At 38.6% G+C, this 22,966-nt stretch overlaps 4 protein-coding genes across 5 annotated transcripts; 2 read left to right on the top strand and 2 right to left on the bottom strand.

Annotated features, from left to right (window-relative positions):
* Positions 1-692: 692 nt before the first annotated feature.
* Positions 693-3,450, top strand: LOC146619899 (uncharacterized). Its single transcript, XM_085369666.1, has 3 exons — positions 693-1,616; positions 1,698-1,822; positions 2,229-3,450. The coding sequence occupies exons 1-3, from the start codon at positions 693-695 to the stop codon at positions 3,448-3,450; spliced, it is 2,271 nt and encodes a 756-aa protein (XP_085225792.1).
* Positions 3,451-4,918: 1,468 nt separating this feature from the next.
* On the bottom strand, positions 4,919-9,831 carry vdac2 (voltage-dependent anion channel 2). Its single transcript, XM_085369798.1, has 9 exons — positions 9,726-9,831; positions 8,831-8,902; positions 8,686-8,735; positions 8,401-8,553; positions 8,226-8,278; positions 7,397-7,624; positions 7,040-7,190; positions 6,882-6,939; positions 4,919-5,949 (listed from the first exon to the last, which is right to left on the bottom strand). Exons 2-9 carry the CDS (start codon positions 8,895-8,897, stop codon positions 5,858-5,860), a joined length of 852 nt encoding a protein of 283 aa, XP_085225924.1. The 5' UTR covers positions 8,898-8,902; positions 9,726-9,831; the 3' UTR covers positions 4,919-5,857.
* A 99-nt stretch (positions 9,832-9,930) lies between these two features.
* LOC146619897 (histone-lysine N-methyltransferase SETDB1-B-like) lies at positions 9,931-16,937 on the top strand. Of its 2 annotated transcripts, XM_085369796.1 has the most exons (8): positions 9,931-10,249; positions 11,153-11,308; positions 12,281-12,640; positions 12,748-12,921; positions 14,958-15,159; positions 15,341-15,414; positions 15,565-15,755; positions 16,763-16,937. In XM_085369796.1, the coding sequence occupies exons 2-8, from the start codon at positions 11,158-11,160 to the stop codon at positions 16,868-16,870; spliced, it is 1,260 nt and encodes a 419-aa protein (XP_085225922.1). In that variant the 5' UTR covers positions 9,931-10,249; positions 11,153-11,157; the 3' UTR covers positions 16,871-16,937. The 2 variants fall into 2 exon arrangements, with proteins under 2 accessions (XP_085225922.1, XP_085225923.1); XM_085369797.1 differs by lacking the exon at positions 12,748-12,921.
* A 1,965-nt stretch (positions 16,938-18,902) lies between these two features.
* On the bottom strand, positions 18,903-22,484 carry LOC146619896 (polymeric immunoglobulin receptor-like). Its single transcript, XM_085369850.1, has 8 exons — positions 22,439-22,484; positions 21,900-22,226; positions 21,421-21,720; positions 21,204-21,240; positions 20,991-21,082; positions 20,842-20,876; positions 19,627-19,701; positions 18,903-18,968 (listed from the first exon to the last, which is right to left on the bottom strand). Exons 1-8 carry the CDS (start codon positions 22,482-22,484, stop codon positions 18,903-18,905), a joined length of 978 nt encoding a protein of 325 aa, XP_085225976.1.
* Positions 22,485-22,966: the final 482 nt, after the last annotated feature.

The raw sequence follows: 22,966 nt of genomic DNA, 5'->3' as shown, positions 1-22,966 counted from the left end.
AGCATGCAAGACTTCACTTTCTCCTGAGATTCAGTCAAATGATGAAAACCAAATGGGATAGTGCTTCACAGTACAAATGGCTAATGACCCAAAACATACTGAGAAAGCAATCCAAGGGTGTTACCTGGCAAAGAAATGAAATGTTGTCGAATGGCTGAATTAGTTACCTGACCTCAGTGCAAACGAACATGTCTCTCACTCTTTGAAGACAAACAATCAGCAGCTGAAGGCAGCAGAAGGCAGCTGCTAAAGCCTCTCAAAAGATAAAACAGAATTTGAGGGTGGAGGGTAGGGAGAAAGGTACATGTAGTTATGTAGTTAATTGCTGGAAATATTAAAAATATTCCTAAAATTCATACTAATTAATTACGCCAATCTGAATCTGTCCAATTACTTTATGAAAATAGGAGAATAGGTACATACAACGACGCTGTACAGATTGTTATGATGTTGTTGTTGTTGTTGATGATGATGATGATGATGATGATGATGTTGATGATGTTGAATGGTCATGTTACCGGCGTCACATGCTTAAAATGTGGTGTAAGCGCTGATCAGGTATTAGCTGATGCTACACCCTCTCAGCACCGTGGACAGCTCCATTCTGCATACCTAGCATATGGCGACGGTTATAAAAACCCTCGTGGAGCCTCTCTTTACTGCACCTTTACAGCGCCGACACGATTCACAGCATGGATAACAGACTCTGCAACGCACACAGAATCGCAAAAGAGCTCGATTCACAACAAAAAGCTAGACATTTGCGACCGGATAGCGGTGTCGCCATCAGGGGGACGAACTGGACCAACCCGGTAAATGTACATGCAAAGTTTAATGACAAAGAAGTGATGCAGGGCTTGAATGATCGGCTGGCGGGATTCATAGAGAAGGTGCACCAGCTGGAACACAAGAACCACGAGCTGGAGAGAGAAATTGAAGAGATACGAGGCAAAGCAAAGCCCGCATCTTGTTTAGAGGAGGAGTATGGAGAAGAAGTCAGGAAGATGAGACAGCTGGTTCAGGAAATTGCACATCAGAAGCATCAGATTGATATTGAGCATCAGAATTTAGAGGAAGAGCTTTCCACCTTGAGACGGCAATGTGAACAAGAGGTTCGTAGCAGATCCGATACTGAGAGTAAAATCATGGTCCTGAAGAAGGACGTCAGCGACGCGTATCAGGCTAAACTACACCTGGACAAGAAAGCGCAGTCCCTCGTAGATGAAATCCACTTCCTGAAGAACAACCATGAGGCCCAGGTGGCAGAGATATTGGACCAAATCCAGGGAGCGCAAGTAACTGTGAAAGACCACGAATTTGGACACCCTGGCGTCACTGCGGCACTCCGAGACATCAGGGCACAGCTGGAAGGTCACAGCGCGTCCGACATTCAGCAGATAGGAGAAACTTTCCGATCTCAGATTGCAAGATTAACGGAGGCAGTTGACACCAAGAGAAAGGCTTTAAAAGCGAGCCAGCAAGAGATTCAGCAGTACAGGAAGAGCTTGCAGGCCAAAAACATCGAGTTGGATTGCGCTAAAGGTACCAGAGAAGCGTTGGAGAAGCAACTTCATGACGTCGAGGATCGCCACATGGAGGAAATTATTCACTATCAGGTAAAGTGGTTTTCATGTTATAATTAAGCCGTGCGCATTGTTTATATGCTCACTTAACAAATGTTATCTTTTCTGCCCTAGAACACAATCAAAGAACTTGAAAATGAGCTCATTAGTTGCAAATTCGACATGTCTGGTTATCTGCGGGAATATCAGGATCTGTTGAACGTGAAGATGGCTTTGGATGTGGAGATACTGTCTTACAGGTATTATTATCACGGTGGCTAACTTTTGTCTTCTATGGGAAAGAGATTATTTATGTACTCCATAGACTTTCACATAGATCCCACTTTTCAGACTCTTAGATTAAAGCAGCTCATAGTGCTTTGATCAGGCACTAAGAGCCCTGCATTTATCTAGACTGAAGCTAACTTCATTGTCCCGGGAAATCAATGACAGTGCAGTGCTGTGGAAATGATGTTACTGCGACAGTCAGTTGGTAATGTAATGAGAACAGTTCTTTTAAGGGTCTAGATGGAGAACATTACATTACAGTGTCTATGTCATGTATGAGGTCAGCCTTTGGTAAACTTTAGGTGAAATGTCAGGTGTTTGATGACATTTAAAAGACAACCAACACTTAACATAAGATTTGTCTTTCTTGTCCTGCAGGAAACTTCTCTGTGGTGAGGAGGCTCGGCTGTCCACAGAGTCAGACACACACATCTCTTTGCCCTATATCTACCATCAGTCCCCTATTTACACGCTTCCTTGCCATAACCGACCGGGAGGCCCACGCAGGCGAGCAGAGCCCCACTACAAGTTTGTAGAGGAAATCATAACAGAGACCACCAGGGAAATTGAGATGTCAGAATTTGAGGATACAGGCTCAGAAGAGGGAAATAATGAGCAGGGATGTTCCAAAAGTGAGAGAGGGAGCGGTAAGAAAGAGAATGATAGCAACGATACGAGAGAGAGAGAAGGTGACCAGATATCTGACAGTCAGCAGAATCAAGTATCAGTGGTAAATGAAGAGAATGGACGTGATGGTGGGGGTAAAGAGAGTCCTGATCAGGATGAAGGTAGTGAAAAGGGTTATAAAAATAAAGAAGGGTCACAGGAGACTGAAGTGGCTGAGAATGACGAAGAGAACAGCATAGATAAAGTTGCACAAAAGGAAGATTTATTGGGTGAAAGCTTTGTTGTTGAAGAGCTTGAGCATCAAGAAAAAGCTGAAAGCACAGAAAAGGTGGATATGACAACAGTTACAGTGGAAAAGGCTCAGACAGAGCTTTCTGTTAAACTTCATGATAAACTCCAAGTTAATACTGAGAACAAATCTGAGGCATGTGATCAAGGACATGGTGAGCAAATAAGTTTGACCTCAGCTCTTGCAAATAAGTCTGTTGGCGAAATCTCTGTTCATGAGTCTGAACAATCAGAAAAAACTCAAGAGCTAGGCAACGCTATTCAGGTTCAGGATAAGGTTAATCTTAATTCTGAAACAGATGAGAAGGCCACAGGTTTGACTGCTCAATCAAATTCACATACAGCACTTGTGAATGAGAGAAAGGAACATGCTGATACAGAGCCAAAGGAAAGCAGCAAATCTGATGCTGCAGCTGAGCACAAAGTAGCAAAAAGCATTCAAGATACAAGTAATGATAGCAATAAAGACCAAGAGAAAGAATCATCTCTTACATCTAATGTAAAAAGTCTTCCTAAAGTGGAAAGTCTACAAGCAAATGCTGGGGATAGAATTCAAACGGTTCAATCTGCAGTGCCAAAGGAAAAAACAACCTTAACTGCAGAAATCAATGAGTTTCATCAGGGGGCAGCAGACAGAAACCAAGCACAGCAACCAAAGGGGTCTGATGACTCCGATCGTAAATGATCCGGAAGGTGGACAGTGTAAAGTCAGAGAAACACAAGGGCAATAAAACCAAAACAGGGTTATGGAAGATGTGAAGAATGCTTCCATTTAATGAGACAGCAGTTTAAACAGGCAAATATCAGGCAAACAAAAAGAGAATGGCTTATCTAATTCAAGCATGAAGCAGAGTCAAGCAAAGAGAACAAATCTCAAGGCTGCAACTTCTTTTCCAACACAGAGAACACAATTTCTCTAATGTTTGCTGGAGTCTTGCCTCTGAACCTTAAATCAGCTTGTGATGTATCAAAAAATCCCTTTGAATCACGACAAAACATGTATGAATGTAAAATGAAAGCTGCCTTTAATTGTTTTTTGTCCATCATTATCTGCTTTGGTATGTGCTGACAAATAAATGTGAGATTAAAAGATCCTGATTCTTACTGTGAATGGAGCTGTTATATTTATGAAACAGCTAGCTCGTAACATACATACTGTTTACACTGATACTGTGATGCTCTAAACATATTAAACGCTTCTAATAAAGCTACTTCACTTACTTTGATTTTGAATGCATAAATGTGACATTCCTTTTAAGCCTATACCTAAAGAATTAAACCTGCTAGTACAATTAGGAGACATATCACATGAAATCAGCTGTATTTTCATTTCAAAACCTTTCTTTTTAAATGATTAAAAATAAGTTTGTATTTATTTTTTGCATTTTACACAAAATCCCAACTTTTTTGGAAAGGAAAGGAGTTGTAGGCTTCCATGAGGATTGATTCTCTCATGTCGTGCTGTTGCTTGTTCGTTAGTTTATTGATTGTTCAACGGTGTCCACTCTGTGCTCAACATCTGTTTTTGATATTTTATACCATATCATTCTCTACTGGACTTGATATTTCCAGAACTTTCCCCTCGTTTCCGTCTACTAAATATATCAGATGAATGTGGGTTTGACAGTAAAATCATCTATCATCCTTCCCAAAATATCACTTAAAAGACTCTGAATAACTAAGCAACACACATACACACACAAAAAAAGCCCTCAAGTGGCATGCTAGCTCCAACTTCAATCACCTTCGCAAGACTTGAAGCAGTTGATGGTCCTCATTAAATCTGACAACCTTAGATGGCTGAAGGGTGAATGGCATAAAGTGCTTTAATTTTGGTGTTCAAAGCACACAGAAGACTTAAGGAAGTTGAGACTGCTGTCTGTGCTGCAAAAACGCTGACAGTCTGATTACAGAATTACTAAATTACCTTTCTTGCAATATATTTGAACTATTTTTTCCTGCTCTGTCAGAACAACTTTAATTTGACAGAGGCTTAACAGTTTAAGTTTCTTAAAATATTTTGCCTCATTTAAGAGGTATTCACAAGTCAGATAAGCAAGCAAATTTGACTGAGCTAAGAGACCCTGATCCTCTTTCAAAGTTTAATATTAACCAGTTAATAAATATGGTATGGTTAGTGGTAATCTACCATCGAATACTAGAGTACGTTTGTGGAGTTCAAAGACTTTATTGAAAATTAATACACACACAGAAGGACCTTCCAGTGGGCTCTTTGCTCTGAGTAGGGAAGCACTTTTGAGGGTGTACACGTGCAACTTCAAGTGAGAACTCTTGTTCTAGAGATTGACAGTTTGGCATTACTAAGAACATCAATGATGCGTCTCCCAGATCTGTTAGTACAGAAACAAAAGCTTGTTCCCGTTTGTTTGGCCTTGTACACAGGTGTCTTTCAAACTTGCAGTTCCAACTTTAAGCAACCCCCCAAACTATCAAGTTTTAGGGAAGGTAACATGTGCAGCTTTAACAGAACATGAAAAACTGCAATGGACAAAGCAAAACAAAACATCACAGGGATTTATTTTGTCCTTGTGTGCATCGACAGGTAGGTTTCGACCACATTTAAATATTAGCAGAAAAAAAAAAAAAAAGTAGTGTACTAGTGTACTTAACAAGGTTGCAAATAACTGGATGACAAAGGAATATCAGATGGTCATGAGTGTGAATTCAGAGCAAGTATGACAATGCTCCCCAAAGATCAATGTATTGATGTTTACACATTAAAAAAAATAAAGAGGAGTGTCTTGGATTATCACAATAAAGCCACACAGAATTGATGACAAAGTGATTGTATTTATCGGATTATTATGGCAGTGCTGGACAGGAACAATGACATGATTTATAAATATTATGCCAAGAACTGTCTCTTGAACAGATGTGACTACAAAGTAAAAAGCAACAAAAGATAAAATGTACCACTGACAGAAGCACCAACTTGAAGTGGTACTCAAGAGTTTGTTGCAGTAGCCTTTGAACCATTCTCTCCAAGATATCCCCTTGCTGGCTTGAGTTGGACATGACATTTAAGGCCAGGTTCTTCTGATATTCCCTAGTCCTTCCAGTATGAGGAAAGCTTAGGCTTCCAATTCCAAGCCAAGACCCAGCTTGTGGCCTCCTGCGTTGATGTTCTTTCCGTCGACCATACCAGAAAGGGTGAGTTTCACACCTGCACACAAGATGAACTCACATTAACCGTTACAACATTCCTTGCTTAAATCACATTCTGATACTTGTGAGAAAAACGTAGGCGGTTAAGTGTTTCTATAAATGTCTCTGTTATAGGTCAGTTTAGGGCTGTGCGATATGACCAAAATCTCATATCCCGATATAAGAATTCTATCGTCCTGATAACGATATAAATCACAAAAATGTAACATTTTCTGTAAATTCTGTGAATCTCGGGCGGCTCGACTTGTGGGAAGTGTTTCCAGCTGCGCGTCATGTAGCTGGAGTCGAGTGTTTTAACAGATGCATGAAACTATACATTTTTAGACATAAGTTGTAACAGCCGCCGTTTTCTTTGTGAGTATTTATTACACGGCGTGCTGCGGGGAAAAGCCTGTTCTAACGTTTGAGTCTAAGGTTTATTTTTTAGCACCTGGCGGCTCTCTTTTTACTTCTCTTTTAACAGGATCTTGAGCTTTATTGTGAAAGGTTTATGTGGAACATAAACAAGCGGACACGCGATGGCGTTACCGTCGTTGTTGCTAACGACGACGCATAAAAACAGGCGCTTGTCCGTCCGTAGTGTGGTTATATTAAATATAAGAGAAAGAGAGAACTTTAAGAAATTAATATAGCCACTACAGTGACCATCAAAACAATGAAAAAATATTACCGTAAACTGTTTATTTTGCGACACCACGAAACAAACGATAGCGTAAAATGAAACGATAGACGTTTTTAGATCCTCATCAGATATATATATCGTTATATCGAACAGCCCTAGGTCAGTTCATTTATTTATATATAGATCAACAAGTCTAAACTTCTGTGTGGAACAGCGTTAGATTAAAGGATACAAGATTAATACGTGTCGTAAGAATAGATGTTAATTAACTTTTCAGCAGTTGATGAACCTGTAGAAAAGCAACTCACCTGGTCTAAGGGTTTGGGTGTACCCAACACCAACAAGACTATTGTTGTTCACTTTAGCCTAAAGGGTGGGGGAGGGAAAAAAAGTATTTAAGAGTCAGTGTAAGACAATCACTTTTCCTTTTCCACGTTATTCTGAAACCCTGTGCTCAACTACTTACACTGATGGAGGCATCGTTGTCCAGCTGGTATTTGGCTGCAATACCAAAGCGTGTGCTGTTGCTGCCAGCAGTCCATGCCAGGTTGACTGCAGTCTCCAGATTGTCGCTCACCTTCTGGTAGATGGAGCCACCAAACTCAGCACCGTCATTGCTTTAAAGATCATAACACAGATTTTAGGCAACAAGAATCCAAATATGGGATTTCTTAAGAAAGTGTCAATTGACTATAACTCATATGCTTCCAATTTCTCAGAGTTAGGCAGCGGTTTTGGAACTATTTTGAAATTATTTATTATAAATTTGGGGAAAACATTTTAAAATTAAAATCCAAATGAGTAAAACATGATTTCTACTTACACATTGGTATGCAGTTGGAAGTCTCCAGTCTTGTAGCCAATGGCAAAGTTGTTGCGCGCCATTTTTGATTTGGCGGTGTCAAAGCTCATCTGGTAACCAGCGAGCCATCCCTCGTATCCAATGACAGCAGCTCCGTGGATGGTGGGGCCAGCAAAGTCAAAGTCAACATCGCAGCCCAAGTTGACGTACTCACGCTTGTAGGCAGCCTTAACTTTGCCGCTCTTCTTGCTGTTGATGAGAAAAAAAGTCCGTTTTCTAAAACTCAAATAAAAACTTTTAAATCAAGTCCAGCTGAGAGGTTACATTTCTCATAGTATAATAATAAAAACCCATTTGTCTCAGCAGTGGTGTTTAGTTTTAGCATGACACTGTAGCTGTAAACATGCCGTCTCCATGTAGCCACGTAACTCCACCCTCACTATGAAAGATGACACGCTTCCTCTGGGCCATGTTCCCTTTCCTCATGTGATTTATATACTCCAGAAAGAAAGCTTACTTGTTGTTGCCTCACCATATGAGCAGCATAGTAAAGTCCAACATATTTCTTCTAATGAAGTTCAACTAACTGCTAAAGCACATTTAAGTAAAAAGTAAAGTAAAAATAACTAAATAGGAATGACTGAGAGCCAGTCTCTGTAATGGCTTTTTAAAAAGACTACCTCCATACTCTGATTAAGGTCACATGGCCAGCAACAACAACTCTCAGAAGGACATGGAGCAAAGATCTGGCTCCTATAATTACTAGTCTAAAGAAACGATGGTCATAACAAGATTCATTCATTAAGATTTCAATAAGAAATCACAGAAATTTTCATTTGATTCATCTTACCCAGTGTTTGGTGAGAAGGTTGTGTCAAAAGTCAACTTCAGTCCTTTGGCAATCTGTAAGAAACAATAATAAATCACTAATGAATGCTGTGTGGTCATCTTTAGAGTGTGTGTGTATATATATATGCTTTTCTGTGACATGTTGTTAAATAACAGCAAACGAATACATTCCTAACCTGATCTTCAACGGTGATTTCTGTTCCCAAGGTGTTGTCGGTATTCCACTTCTCAGTGAAGGTCAGGCCATATTCTGACCGCTTGTATTTAGTTTCCAGACTTCCCACGACTTTGCTGGTATCAGTGTTGGAGGAACCAGATGTTTTGAATTCCTGTAAGAGGCAATTTTAGAAAAAATGCCAACAACAAGCATAAGGACAAATTGCTTTGGCATCAAATTACCATAAGGCTGCGCTCTTATTGCAGTTTTTGCCTCACAAATAAAATGACGAAAGAAATCTTACCACTCCGCTGGCTGACTTTGTCTTGACATCAAGCTTCACCTGGCCAAATCCTTAAGGAAAGACACATTGATTTTTTTTTCAAATTATTTTAAAGCTTTCCTACAATTTTAACACATTGGCCAAACCTTCAAAAATCAAATCATACCATAGCCTTTGTTGAAGATGTCCTTGGCAGACTTGCCCAGGTCAGCATATGAAGGAGGCACAGCCATTGTATCTGTGAACAGAATTAACATACTGTGGTACAATTATCTTAATTTTTAATAAAAGAAGCTCCTTTCTGCTTGCTTTTTCACAAGTGGTCACAGTGGGTAGCTGTACTTGTGTCTGTTCATGATGTGAATGGAAACTGCACATGAATATAATAGGTAGACGTTGCTTTCACATTTTATCCCATCGAAGTGTGAAATACTGTCAGAGTCTGGAGGACATCTTCAGCATAATAATCTACTCTTTCTAAAGTTTTGACATCTGTAATGAAAACTAAGCCTTGCATTGAGGAGTTATAACCATTTCACCATCCCGCTGATGACCTGATGAGCAATGTACACTGCAGCAAAGTCAAACTTGTACTACTGTACTCGTCAGAATACAGTCTACAACTCTATGGTGAAAGCAGCCTATCTGGCTGATAAGAGGCAGCGGGCCTGGCTCTAATTAAACTACGCCTCCGCATTAACTGACAGTCACAGCTAGGCGTGGCGAGGTACATGCCTGCTCCTATTAGGGAGAGGTGTTACTTAAAATGATCGTTCGCTCAAGGAGTCCTCTAGTAGCATGGATAACCAAAGCATAGCTAATGTTAAAGTTGTGAATGTTTTCCTAAAGTGCTTTTAAGCCACACATCTTACATTTTAGCAGCATTAAGCGCATAACAGCAAAACTGGCCAGTATTCCACGCGACATGTGTCAGGCGCAGCTAAAGCTAGCAGCTAACTTTGCTAGCCTGGAGAGTGCCGGTGTGTCAAGCGCTTCACAACTGATTAATCCGTGCTGTGAAGAAGAATAACATCGTAAGCCTAAATTAAGGAGTCTCTTACCAGTGGAAGATGATGCTAGCGGCGTAGGAAAGTGGCTTTTATTACAAATATTCCTCACAACGCAAAACCGAGGAAGGCGTCACCGGTTGGAGGGCGAGCTGAAGGAGACTTACGGCAACCAAATCCTGACCTATCACGTCGTAGCTCAGGACCCCAGGCAGCCACAAGGATGCCTGGGTAAAATCAAACTTGCGTCATTCTCGCGGGCAACCTACCTGTTTTGGGGCCTAGTTGCCACAAAGTATGAAAGCAAATTTTGGAATGGTTCCTATTTTCGTACACGTCTAAGTAGCAAAAAAGAATCGTAGTGCGAGTTGTTTTGTGTAATTTAAATACTTTTGCGATGCAAAATCTGAAAGGAAGTTTAACGGTATGTTTCTTTGTTTCCTTTTGTACGTAGCCTGTCAGTGCTAAAGGAAGTTAGCTAGCTCGAGCGACCGATTTTTAGCTTTTAATTGCTTCTGCTCACAAAAAGGACCAGACCTTTGTGATTTTTGAGGTGGATATTCGGGATACAACAACAGGTATGTCTGTGTTCTTGGTTATAAGAACAATCGTGATCGTTAGGTTAACTTTCAGCCGTAAAAAGGAACAGTTAAGCTAACGGCATTTGTTGTACTAAAGAAAAGCTAACGGAAAGAAGTCAAAACACACGTGAACGCCTTTATTAAACGGCCGTGTTAACTGACTCATTTTTTCCTGCATTCATGTCTTTATTTTCTACAGTACGTGTAGTATTTTTCCCCGGTTAAGCTGTGTGTGTGTGTTTTTTTTCTTTTATAAAGTGGCGTAGTTATTTTTTTTCGTGTTACTAGAAAACCATACAAGAGAACCCCAAGGTGCTCATAATAAACTCTTGTGTCAGATAGTCTATTTATTTTGTCGTTTATTCAGTCCTGGGTCCTGGGCCCAGACCGACCACATGTACTACACCACCTCCTTTCAGGTCACTTGGGGCAATACCGGGTCAGGCTAGAGATGTAATTAGGAGCTTGTGGGTCTACCTTCGAGGGCACTTCCTGGTTGGATGTGCCCAGAGGGGAACTGGTTAGATGCCTGAACCACTTTAACTGGTGCCTTTTGGTGCGAAGGAGTAGTGGCCCTACTGTCCCTGTTGAAAGGATGAGGAGTTCAGTCGTTTGCAAAGCTGACCTTTGGGGATATCAAAGTTCACTACTCACATCTCGTGACCATAGGTGAAGGTATGGTCATAGATAGTGAATTGACAGCTTTGCGTCTATGCTGTGCTCTCTCTTCACCACGCCAATACAGAATCCGCAACACTGCAGAAGTTACCCTACTTGTCAATAAGACCCCAAAATATTTAAACTTCTCCCCTTGGGGCAGCAACTCGTCTGCTTACACTTATCTTTGTACAGAAGCTTTAATAAATGACTGAAAGCTCCAATGTTTGATTTTTGTTATAGTGGCCATGGCTATGATTATGACTGTGGATCAGTTGGAGACGAAAACATTGTTACTTCAGGAGTCCTTGAAGACAGAAGAAAACCTGTTGGATTATGAATGTGAGGAGTCCTTGAAGACAGAAGAAAACCTGTTGGATTATGAATGTGAGGATGAAAGTAAGTATGTTGTTGTTATATCACTTTGAGCCTTCCACTTGACCATTTGTCAAAAAAAAATTCATAGTCCAGAGTTTGGACTTATCCCTGCTTCGGACTGCTCCCGGCCAGACCTAATGGGTCAAGGCCCGACCACCAGGCACACACCTCCCCTGAACTATTCCCTAGATTATTCACTCATAAGGGTCTTTTGACTCTCTCTTTGTCTGGTCCCTCACCAGTCCCATGAGAGTAAATCAAAACTCTCGATTTGCAAATGTAGTCACAAGCTAAAATACTAAAATATATTTGGAAAGAACTACACCGAGGCGAGGTGTAGTGCATGTAGTATGATGAACATGCCCAAAAAAAAAGGAAATCAGGAAAGATGCAAACGCTTTTTCACATCACTGTACAAAATCATTGCTTTAAAATTTTAGTTTCATATATCAAGTAATTTTCAAGCTGTAGATCTGAAAAATGTTCTTTCGACTTCCATCCAGCATGTTTGCTTGCCCTTCAAAGTCTGAGACAATGTTTAAATATGAATATCTAAAAAAAAAACTGTTAAAGATAAACACCTGAAATTGTCTTTAATGTCTCTTATCATAAAACGAATCAGGATCTGTAAATTGGGACAGAGGCATCAAAAGTGTATATTGTATGTAGTTGTATTTAATGGTAATGCAAAATAAAACACACAAAATGTATTGTGACATGAAATTCTTAGTAACTGGATTGGAGATGAAATGGCCCATGTATTGTACTAGTGACCAAAAATCTCATCCATGTCCACATGGTATCTTAAGCTTTTTATTGAACAATAAAATGAGTATTTAAAAAATAAGTTATCAAAAGTTTCTTATTAATTTAACATCTAATTAGACTGCAACATAAACATAATGTTTGTTTTAGTTTAGTTTTGCTTTTGTATTTATTTTTATTTTTGTCTTAATTGCACATCACATTTTACACTTGTGTTTTTCTTTGCAGAACATATGTTTGAGTCTCCAAATGACTCAGTTTGCTGTGTAAATGAAACTGCCAGAAAGAGGAAACTATGCCAAAACGGCTTGGACTGTCCCAGACCATTTAAAAAGCCAGTGGTAGTGTTGACTAGACTTCCTGAATATAAGGTGAGGTCTCTGCGACCACCAACGCCTCAGCAGTTCTACAGTGAAGATGAGTCTCTCAGCAGCTCTGATTCTGATATGCAGTGGGAGCCAGAAGTTGATTCCAGTGATTCAGATTTTTCACCCTCCAACAATACACAGAAACCTGCAAGAATGAACAAATGCAGTGAGAGCGACAGAACACCACCACCTGCTTCACCTCCGAGCACCAGCACCAATGGTAAGGTCACAGACGCCATAAAATTAGCGTAACTTCTCTTTACAGATGAACAGCAGTGGTTTAAAGAATTTTAAACATTTGTGTGTCGTCCCCCCCCCCCCCCAAAGCGGCAGATGTGGCTCCTGTTATAATATCATCAGTGTTTGGCCATTCCTCCAAGGAAGTAATAACTGCCCGACCTGAGGCACAGAAGGATGAACTCAAATTGAACATGGTAGTTCTGGCTAGGAGAAGACCTATGAGGTGGCAACGGGGGAAAATAGTCGAGATAGTTACAAGGGGTAAGAGAAAATTCTGCCAGATATTACAGTAATGTTTGAAAGAATTCATGCATTGAAAAAAGTTGATTCAAAATCCTGCATTAGAAAAGGCTGAAAGTAATTGATAACTGTTAATTGTATTTAGTTTCAGATGATCTAGAGATTTGAAATATCTTCTGATGTGTTTTGTTCTTTTCTCTCTCCTCTGTTTTTGTGAATGCTTTTGAGGTTTTTACTCTAGGACCAGCAAAAATGCGATTCATCTTATGCTCAGTAGAAATTGAAAGCTTTTTTTTTTTTCCTTGTCACAGCGTCATTTTCCTTAGACATAAGAACAACACTGCACATTAATGGCAGTGAATGAGTTTGGAAAAGACAACTTTTGTATATTTTGTTTTTCTGGTGGCTGGGTATATGTAAGTAGAGCTGGGCGATATGAGATTTTTTCATATCACGATATGTTTTTTTCATTTCAGGCGATAACGATATCTATCACGATATAAGCCAAATAACTATTTGTAAGATTTAAATGTGCCGTTGCTCACAAGTAAAATGTGAAATAATCAGCAGCTTGTTTTTATTTAAATATTTATTTCCCATAATAAGTTCAACAGGGTAGATGTACTTAAGGAACATGAGACTTTTTCAGATAAATAAAGGCAAATATTGCAAACTACACAAAAGGCAGCCGCTAAAGCGTTTAAGTTTCAAAATAGAACAAACAAAACAGACTAAATTGTCAATTCCACTTAGAAACAAAATATTAATTCTAAAAATAAATCTTAGTTTGTTTTACAGAAGAACAGACAAAACTGACTAACTTTTGTCAATATCAAATAAACTGAGAACTAAAAGGAAATTCTCAATCTCTCCTTGTTGTATAGCTTAGCTTTTCAAACAGTTTTAACAGTTACTTTCGTCTGACAAAAGCCGAATGACGAATTAGCGCTTCCATTCAGAGACTGAGGCTACGTCCACACGTACACGGGTATTTTTGAAAACGGAGATTTTCCGTTTTCGTTTTAAAAAATAATCCCGTCCACACATAAAGGGAGAAATGAAGGAAAATGCTGCTATGAACATGCCAAAGCAGCAGGTGGCGCTAGATTCCTAACCGTGCAGAAATGTTGGCCAATCAGAAGTCTAGAAGCCTCGGTGGGAAAAAGTAAACAAAGCTGGGGCATAGAAGCAGAACCGAGTCGTGTGTGTGGAGGGACAGTAACTGTGTGTATATGTAAGCATTTAAACACTGCAGAGAGTAGAATTAACAGTATTGTAGAAATTCATTTCACTGAAACAATAACGTGGTGCACAGTGTGACGCATGCACCAGTTTATTGTATTTCCAGACTTGCTTTCGGCACAATTTACAGTGCATGCTACTCTGTTTTTTGTCAGACTTGAAATAGCCGAAATACCTTCAAACTACGGAACTTCTTTGGCTCTTCCGTTCGACAATCTCTCCGGCATTGGAACCATCATCTGTTTTCTCTTCGGTCACGCTCGGTTGATTTTTCTAGTCGGCACACTCATTTCCTCCATTACGCGCTGGCTCCATTACCCGCTGGCTGCTTCCCAAACAAACACACGTGCGGCTTGGCACTTGTGCTGTACGTAACAAGTCACGCGACGTGACGCTGCGGCTGTGATTGGTTCGGCTCTGCGCTACTTAATTTGGATTGGCTGACCTTTATTTTATTTTATTTTTTATTTTTTTAAGAGGACAAGAGCGGCGAGGTCTATCGCGATAGCTTAATTTCTCTATCGAGTAAAAGTTATATCGCGGTACATATCGTTATCGTTCTATCGCCCAGAAGCAGTGCACCTGAAATTTGTTTGCCTGTCCTTAAATAGGAAAAGTAAAGTGCATTTGCTGTCATTTGACTGATTTTAAAAACATGAGATTAGATGCCAGGTGAAGCAAGGTAGGCACAGTGAGCTGAGTGCAGAAAGAAATTTCAAAGTTTTGCTTTTCTGAAAATATTTTTTTAAGAGAGAGAAAATAAATTGATAAAACTGAAGTGAAAATTGGTCTCTTTTTTTCCCCTCTTTTTGCAGAAGACGGACGGTTAAAATACAAAGTCAGTTTTGAAGAAAAAGGGAAGAGTCTAGTATCTGGACACCATGTTGCTTTTGACACCACAGCAAAGGTGGAGCAGCTGTATGTTGGTGCCCGTGTGGTGATTCAGTGTCAAGATAACAAGTACCGGTTCCAGCCTGGTGTCGTAGGCGAGCTCCCCAGCAGAAAGAACCGCCTAAGGTGTTTATTTTAATTTTATGATTAAAATTGCTAGAAAACTTGTGTACCCTTTTGGCCATGGTTAACCCAATGAATTTATAGCGTGCTGTGCAATCAGATTTGACTGTTTAGCCAAGATTTTCTGTTAGGAACTGCTAACGCTGGAAGTTTGACTTGATGCTAACACATTTTACAATTCCAGGTTCTTGATCTTTTTGGATGATCACACGCCGGTCTATGTTGGGTTACCTTTAATTCATTTGGTTTGGAAACCTTGTAAGTTGAATTGTTTTTATACTTTGGGGGGGTTCATATTCATATACTCAGAAATCCTGTCAAGTGTTTTTATTTACTGACTGTACAGCTCTTAGACACATAAAACGAGTAACCAACTTTTTCTTTCTTCTTTTTAATTTTGTTTCAAAGTGGAAAACGTTGCAGATGACATTCCAGAGGGCCCTCACAAAGACTTCATAGAACATTACCTGAATAAGTGGCCGTACCCTCAGTTAACCCAGTACAGGCTTGGACAGACCCTTAATGCTGAATTGAACGGAGTCCTGCAAAAGTGTGAAGTGCAGATTATTGACTGCAGCTTAATGCAGGTTATCTTTCAGGTCAGTATTTCATTTATCTTTTAGTTTAAAAAATTTTATATTTGATTTTCAGCTGAATTTTATAACATTTATGAATCTAGAACAATACTAACACAAAGCATTCACAGGTAATTTTTTTAAGGTAAATTTTAAGTTTTATACGAGATATAATAGATAAAGTTGAGACACTGACACTGCTTTATGGAGACTGAGTGGCTCCAGTCACACAGGCCTAGAGATCGGTCGATGATTTAGCAACCGCTGATCGCTAGGAAAAAGCATGTATTCCCCAACCAGTTGGCAGATGGTTGCTGGCAGGCTGTGAAATCGATTGCTTTAACTCTGATCTTGCAGGCTTAGAAACTGTTCTTTGATTCGCTAAAGAGAGATGTGTATTCTGCAGCTGGTTGGTGAGTGGTTTCTGGAGGTTGCTAGATGAAATTGGTCACCCTATCCTTGGATTTGCAAAGATGCTGTAGTCGCCAGTAGTTTGCATGGAAGATGCAAACACTGTCCAACTATTCAAACATGGGAAAAACTGGGTCTGTGTTCTCTTTCAAAGCAAAAGTTCAAGTTTAAGAGAATTTGTTGAAAATATTTAGTTAGTGTCTTAGTGGAAAAATATTTGATATTTGTGGCATCTGCTTGTAGATGGTTGGCACATTCTTACAAACATCTGCATCAATATGCTTTTTTTAAGGCAGAAATAAAAGAATTCATCACTGCCGTAGGCTATACTTGTATTGCTATTTCAATTTCTTATATACATAGAAACTTAAAATTGATGCCATAGGTGCATCTGCTAAAAATCAGTGACAAATAAGAATCTTAGTGACCACTAGCTAAAGGGCGGAGGTGAAGTTTTCAGAAAATCACATGAATTAGATGACTTGAAAATAAGGCGAAGTAGGATTTTGAAATTGATAGCATAGTTGCATCTACTAGGATCTGATGTGTAGCATGAGCAGCTGCTGGTTCTTTTCCTTTAATTACTTAGTTGCTTTATTAATTAAGTCTTTTTCTCATAGGAGAGTGAACATAAGGAGTGGATATACCGAGGTTCGTCACGACTGGAGCACATGGCAAAGTTTTTGGAGATGAAACACAGAGAACAGCTTGAGTGCGACTCTGACTGAACGTCCCCTGATGCAGTAGCTGCAAAAATTGAAACTATTTTACAATCGGATGAGATGCCATTTTTTTTTAAAAAAAATTTTTGGGTTTTTTTTTTTTTTTTTTTTTTTTTTTTTTTTTGTGGAGAACCAGCAGCCAGTAACAAATGAGTGTGATGGTACAAGCATACTCACACTCATTTTAAGCTGTTCCAGCTTGAAACAGGTTTTATTTCTCCTTTTTTTTTTTTTTTTTTTGTATTTACTTTTAATGTACAGACTTGAAGAAATATATATATATGTGTGTAGTTGGTGGATTAATGCATTTCCAAATGTTTGTCCAACATAAACAAATTACCCAATAATCGTTATAGTCACTCATTTTCTGTCCTTTTTTTTTTTTTTTTTTTTTTTTTTAAAACACTTCTACACTGATTTATGATTGAAACGTGTCCTGTGCTGAGACGGGATAAACATTGTGTAACTTGGTTTCAGGTATCCCCCCCCCCCCCGGGTGTTATTTTATCCTGTAGATGTCTAAAGTAAAAAAAACAAAACAGATTTTCATAGTGAGAATTTTGAAGGAATGGAGATTGTGCTTTGAAGCATTAGTTAAAATGTGTTAGTTTTAATGCTTGCTCACATTTTCAGTGACTGTTTTCACACAGGAGAATTTTCTGAGGAAGTTCTGACATCACGCCCTTTTTCTTGCTACTTTTCAACTCCATAACTCAGGAACTGAATTGGATACTCATGGGTGAAGCAGTTCATGTCTGCCCACCATAATAGTGTAATTTTTCTGTTCTGCCACATTGAAAGGGCGTATGCAGATTTTTGTGAATAGTATTGACTGTTTAGCCACCAAAATAAACCAGTTGCCTAATGTTGTGTTTATCCTCCTTGTTCCACCTTCCAAAGCTGTAAATAGTTTCTGAGTCCTGTAGTTTTCTCTTGTCTTGTTGCATGTGGTGGGGCTCACACTTTGAGATGGGGTGAGGAGTTGTGCAATTTGTAAAAGGCTCAGCTCCTCTGTGTGAAAAGATGCTTCCTGGATGTGTCCCAGGAGAGCTGTTCTGGTCTTTTTACTGGAAAAAAAACCCCCATAGGGGCAGTAGAAGAAGGGTGGATGGAAATCAAACAAAAGCCAGAATCACTATGTGGCATGAAGGTTGTTTTACTTAAAAATTGGCACATTTTGTAATACAATAAAGATGAAGCTACAATGAACACAGAAGTTAATGAATGCTGATGACATACTGTAATGATGACAATAATTAACATGCAATTGTATCGTCCTAATATTATGGACTACATCTAAAACAAACAAATTATGGGAAATGAAATATATTTTATTTTTAGATTGTAACAGTATCACTTAAAAGTAAAGAAAAAATCAATTGACCTATACTGTACAAAAAATAAAAATCTGAAAAGCACTTGTATATAATATATAAAAATATATATGACATATATATCACTAATTCAGCCTATCTATGATTACAATAGCACTAGTAAATGGTTGGTAAGTGCTGTGTCAGATACAAAAGAGAAATACATAGATTTTTAAAAAAAATAATTTCCTGAGTATGGCTACTAACCACTGAGTTACTATTGAGCTTTTAAAATCTCAGTTTTTGTGTCCAATTCCTATAGAAGCTTGTTTCCACCAGTAAAAAAAAATGTTATCCATAAGTTACATTTCCAGGCTGTCTCAAAAATTTGGCTTGCTCAGAATTTTGAGATAACCCAGATATTTGACTTGCCTCTGGGCAAATTTATTATTATTATTTTCATACAAGCGCTGCTGCATGCCTCAGTGTGAGGGAAGCACAGATCATCCCGAGTAGAATAAATAACTGGTTTCCTGCATGTTTGCACAGACGTTTGTTCTGTAGTTACCTAGTTATTAGTCTCTGATCAGGGAATGTGACCTGAACTGAGAAATATGGTAAAAAAAAAAAAAAATCTGATGCCTGAAACACGTCAACTGGGCTGTAGTTAGCAAACAAAGCACAAACTGACAAATTATTATAACTCATTTTAAACCATCCAATAATTAGGTGCCTTGAGCTTGGTAGTCAGCCAAAGTGCTGTATGTAACATCTTCTGCGCCTCTTTCAGTCTGTGGGAGAACAGAAGCAAAGATGAGAGTTAGGCAGAATGAGTAAAGATGAGCTAGACCAGAGGATACTGCAACATCAGCTCTTGGAATGCATGCTTAAGTAAGCATGTGATGCTTAAACTAAAGAGAGAACTATACAGTGTTTATATGTTATGGTCACTTTATTTACCATCTAAATTCAGCATTCATACATGCCAGCATTTGTTAACACTAAACAGCTGATGGCAATGCAAATGCTTTTGCCAGCCCTGATCACAAATTACTAAAAAGGTTTAATCTGATCTAGATGAAAAGAGGAATTATTACCTTTTAGGCTACAGAGAAAAGTATTCAGTCATCTAACTATTTAATATTTCAGTCTAAACAAACAGAACAATAACACTCGCTTATGAATGACTTTTAGTGCAACTGATAAACAAGCGAGTGTCTGCATTCTTTAAGCTTTGATCCTTTTCACAGTAGTGCTACTGATATAGCACTGAAGATTTAGAGTTGAACGTGTTGCTAATATTTACGGTATTTGGTCTGAATTAAAGCAGTGGTCTAGCCACCAGACACACTAAGACTGAGCCATGCTGTTTGTGTGGTGACGATGTAAAAAAAGAACATAAGTTTTAATGTCTGAGAAACATTGTGATACGGAGCTCTTATAACGCACCCTTTGTGTGGTTTGTTGAGTCATAGTAAACACAGAGCTGTATGTCACATCCACATCGCATTTAGCAGTGAAACTCTGAGAAAGAAAGAAGAGACAGATATGAAACAGATCAAAACAGACTTTAAACCTTTTTTTATCCAATTACAAGCACGTGTAGTAAAATAAATTACTTGCGTGTAACATTATGTTTGTGAATGTTTATGGCTGTCACTTCTGAACTTTTCTTACATACACTGTTCACTGTATCTTAGTCCCTCTGATAACTGATATCAATATAACATTTTAAAGAGGAACTTTTTTTAACAGTGTGCACTAGACCAAATGTGGCAATTTACTAAGGTTGAGACACTTCACATGAATAGTTCCCTTTCAAGGGGAATATGTGGACTAAGAAGTTAGAGTATGAGATAAGATGTTTTCTCCTTAAAGTTTATTAGCACTTTAAGACTTCCTATCACATTCAAATATTAAATATACATAAATTTGATGGAAGATATGTATTCTTTTAAAAAATGGAATATAAAATGTGTTTTACCCAATACAGCTATTAGATGTGTTTTCTTTGTATATCCTTTTTCAAGGGGCAACATCTGTGAATATTTATCAGTCCTATGATCTTTAATAATTATTGGACAAAATCTCCAAACAGAACATACAAGTTTCTTTAATGTTATTAGTAAGTATATCACACATGGAAGCAGAGCAACAGTAAAGTGTAATGTTATTTTTAAATTTACACTCCATACTCTAGCTGGTGTGAAACACATGAAAAATATGATTTCCCACTTCGCTTTACAGTGCCAGTAACAACCGTTAACCACAGATCTTTATTGCAGCAGGATTGGATATAGTCCTTTCCTCTATGTTTGTCACATTTATGTTTCACTTCTGCATCTGCTGCTGTAAATGGGATTCTCCTCACTCTGTAAGTGTTCATTTTTTGTAACTAGGGAACCAAATTTGTTTTCTATGTGTAACAGACGTATACACTTCCCCGTGAGCCTGTGTCCAAAAGAGAAACCGTAATGCAACAGATATCCATTATTAAGGAAGTTATTTACATGATATGATTACCATTTATTCATGTGCTGCAGCTGTATTGCACTACTGCATCTACAAAGAGTACTTGGTTTTTCTTACCAGATTATTCTTGTTCTTAAATAATGAAAAATTAATTAGAAAAAAATGAATTCATAATGAATTAGCATCACATACCAGTGCCGTCCCTGATGATTCTCTTTTGGTCCATTCTGAAAGAGAAACAAGAACTTACTCTCAAAGCGCGACTGCAGTGTCGTCAACATTTAACGTTAAATTATGTAAGAAGAACGAACTGGTTTCATCAACGGTGAGCGCAAACTTACTGGATCCTTTGAGCAAAAACCAAATGACCAAGCTCACTGTTACAAAGAAGATCAACAAAGTCAAAGAGATGATGAGAACTGTTAGGGAACCACTGTGGAATAAAAACAAACAATTATCATTTCCATAGGTCAAAGTTTTCACATAATGGCAATAAATACATAGCGTGTAACCACAGTTGTATAGCTAGTGCATGTCAGTGCAGTCCTTTTGACCTTGATTGCTCATCCTGATCTTTAGTACTTGTTTTATCTGGGAAAGACAATGAATCAATAAACAAAAAAAACTGTGAGATTCAGTGAGGAATGACTGAGGCTACGAGCAAGAACAAACTGAATAATATTTTCTAATATCACATCAAAGCATTGCTAATCATGATGCATGTGGAATATTCATACAAACATATTTCAGGTTCAGAGTTGTTGTACTTACTGGGTGTGAAAGCTTCATTCACAGTTAAATGCACTGGCACCTGGAGGTCTCCTTTATAACATAAGTACCATCCGCTGCTCTTTGTGGTCACTCGACTCATGGTGACAGTGAAAACATTGTGGGCACTTTCATTAATGCTCACTCTTGTTCCATCTATTGATCCAGTTGGCTGTGTTACACACTCGCTGCCCAACTTGCACCACTTTATTTTCCCAGTTTGTGTACTGTAAAACTTGATGGTGATGTTTCCTCCATTAAAACCTGTAATATCCTGATGATCCACATAGAAACTGGGTGGACCTTGATGGAGAACAAGTAGTAAGTTGTTACTAGTCTTCTACTTTACATTTATAGCTTCTTGAGCATTTTTTAAAAACATGTTTATCATGACTCACATAATGATTCTAATATTACAACCAAGTCTTTCCTAATATTTTGGCTTATTTGAAATGTACTTGAATGTACTTATGGATTCTTACCCCTGGTGACAGACAGATGAAAATAGACTTTCACATCTTTCCATATCCCAGGAATCTCCACAGCACACCAGTAATGACTGTCCTGATCTGCGTTTAATTTTTTAATAGTCACAGTGAAGATTCTTTGTTTTTTGTCATCAGAGATTGAATATTTTCCTGACTGGCCTGGCTGGTTTGTTTTTACTGCATATGTGCATTCTCGATAATAGTATCCTTTACACAGATATTTAAGATAATTTTCGTACTGGGAGTCATAAAGACATGGGATGGAGATAGATTCTCCAGCTTTCACTGATACTTGACTGACTGTAGTTAAGCTGTGATCTCCTGCAACAAGAACAAATAAAGTACTTTAATGATTATATTTACTTAAACTGGTTATCTTTAATTAAAATATTATTCCTTCATGTGATTTCTCTATTATACATCTACTAACATTTGAACATTGGCAAGTATGAAAGTGCCAATAAAAAAACTATTCATTAATTTTATCATTTGCTGTTGAAACACGAGGCAATTAAATTATTTCTATGACTGACCTTTAAGTACAATGAAGAGGAGAAACATGATGAGATGAGCAGCCATGCCTGTGAGTGAATAGACTTAAACCACACAAACCAGTTATGTGGTTTACTGCTAGTTCCTCATGCTGTATTTATACTAGTACTAGTTGCATGATGGTGTCTGCAAGGAAGAATGACAGATATGCAGTGACATTTGAAGTATATGTGAAGGCTGACTGGCCTCAAGAAAGCCAGCAGAAAGATGATTGGACTAGACCAGTGATGTCACAGCCAGCTTGATGACATGGGAAAGTGGAAATGATCTAAAGCTTAGATTAGCTGCCAGTACTTGGGAAGCACACAGATGTGTAACTGAAGATCTTCCTTATTGAACTTACACATCATCACAAAGGGGGAAGAGGCTGGTTACAGAGAGGGGCTGTGGCTGCTGACAGAGTGGTGTGCTGCTAACAATCTGCTTCTAAACACCACAAAAACCAAGGAGGTCATCTTAGACTTCTGTAAGACTGCAGAGGATTATACCCCTCTCTACATAAACGGAGA

The sequence above is a fragment of the Diplotaxodon limnothrissa genome, linkage group LG13 (assembly GCF_057381915.1).
Source record: "Diplotaxodon limnothrissa isolate DT_005_m linkage group LG13, D_limnothrissa_male_GT1.1, whole genome shotgun sequence".
Lineage (NCBI taxonomy): Eukaryota > Metazoa > Chordata > Actinopteri > Cichliformes > Cichlidae > Diplotaxodon > Diplotaxodon limnothrissa.
This window is presented reverse-complemented; position numbering and strand designations above follow the sequence as displayed.

What these genes read in the sequence shown, in the direction of transcription:
- LOC146619899 (XM_085369666.1), top strand. Translation starts at nt 693, where the DNA reads ATGGATAACAGACTCTGCAACGCACACAGAATCGCAAAAGAGCTCGAT. An exon ending in AGGAAATTATTCACTATCAG is followed by an intron (nt 1,617 to 1,697) that starts GTAAAGTGGTTT and finishes TTTCTGCCCTAG; the next exon opens with AACACAATCAAAGAACTTGA. An exon ending in GTGGAGATACTGTCTTACAG is followed by an intron (nt 1,823 to 2,228) that starts GTATTATTATCA and finishes CTTGTCCTGCAG; the next exon opens with GAAACTTCTCTGTGGTGAGG.
- vdac2 (XM_085369798.1), bottom strand. Translation starts at nt 8,897, where the DNA reads ATGGCTGTGCCTCCTTCATATGCTGACCTGGGCAAGTCTGCCAAGGAC. An exon ending in CAAAGTCAGCCAGCGGAGTG is followed by an intron (nt 8,554 to 8,685) that starts GTAAGATTTCTT and finishes TGCCTCTTACAG; the next exon opens with GAATTCAAAACATCTGGTTC. An exon ending in CACCCAAACCCTTAGACCAG is followed by an intron (nt 5,950 to 6,881) that starts GTGAGTTGCTTT and finishes TCTTGTGTGCAG; the next exon opens with GTGTGAAACTCACCCTTTCT.
- LOC146619897 (XM_085369796.1), top strand. Translation starts at nt 11,158, where the DNA reads ATGGCTATGATTATGACTGTGGATCAGTTGGAGACGAAAACATTGTTA. An exon ending in TTATGAATGTGAGGATGAAA is followed by an intron (nt 11,309 to 12,280) that starts GTAAGTATGTTG and finishes TTTTCTTTGCAG; the next exon opens with AACATATGTTTGAGTCTCCA. An exon ending in TAATGCAGGTTATCTTTCAG is followed by an intron (nt 15,756 to 16,762) that starts GTCAGTATTTCA and finishes TTTTTCTCATAG; the next exon opens with GAGAGTGAACATAAGGAGTG.
- LOC146619896 (XM_085369850.1), bottom strand. Translation starts at nt 22,484, where the DNA reads ATGGCTGCTCATCTCATCATGTTTCTCCTCTTCATTGTACTTAAAG. An exon ending in GATCAGGATGAGCAATCAAG is followed by an intron (nt 21,083 to 21,203) that starts GTCAAAAGGACT and finishes TTTATTCCACAG; the next exon opens with TGGTTCCCTAACAGTTCTCA. An exon ending in CTCAACAAACCACACAAAGG is followed by an intron (nt 18,969 to 19,626) that starts GTGCGTTATAAG and finishes GTTCTCCCACAG; the next exon opens with ACTGAAAGAGGCGCAGAAGA.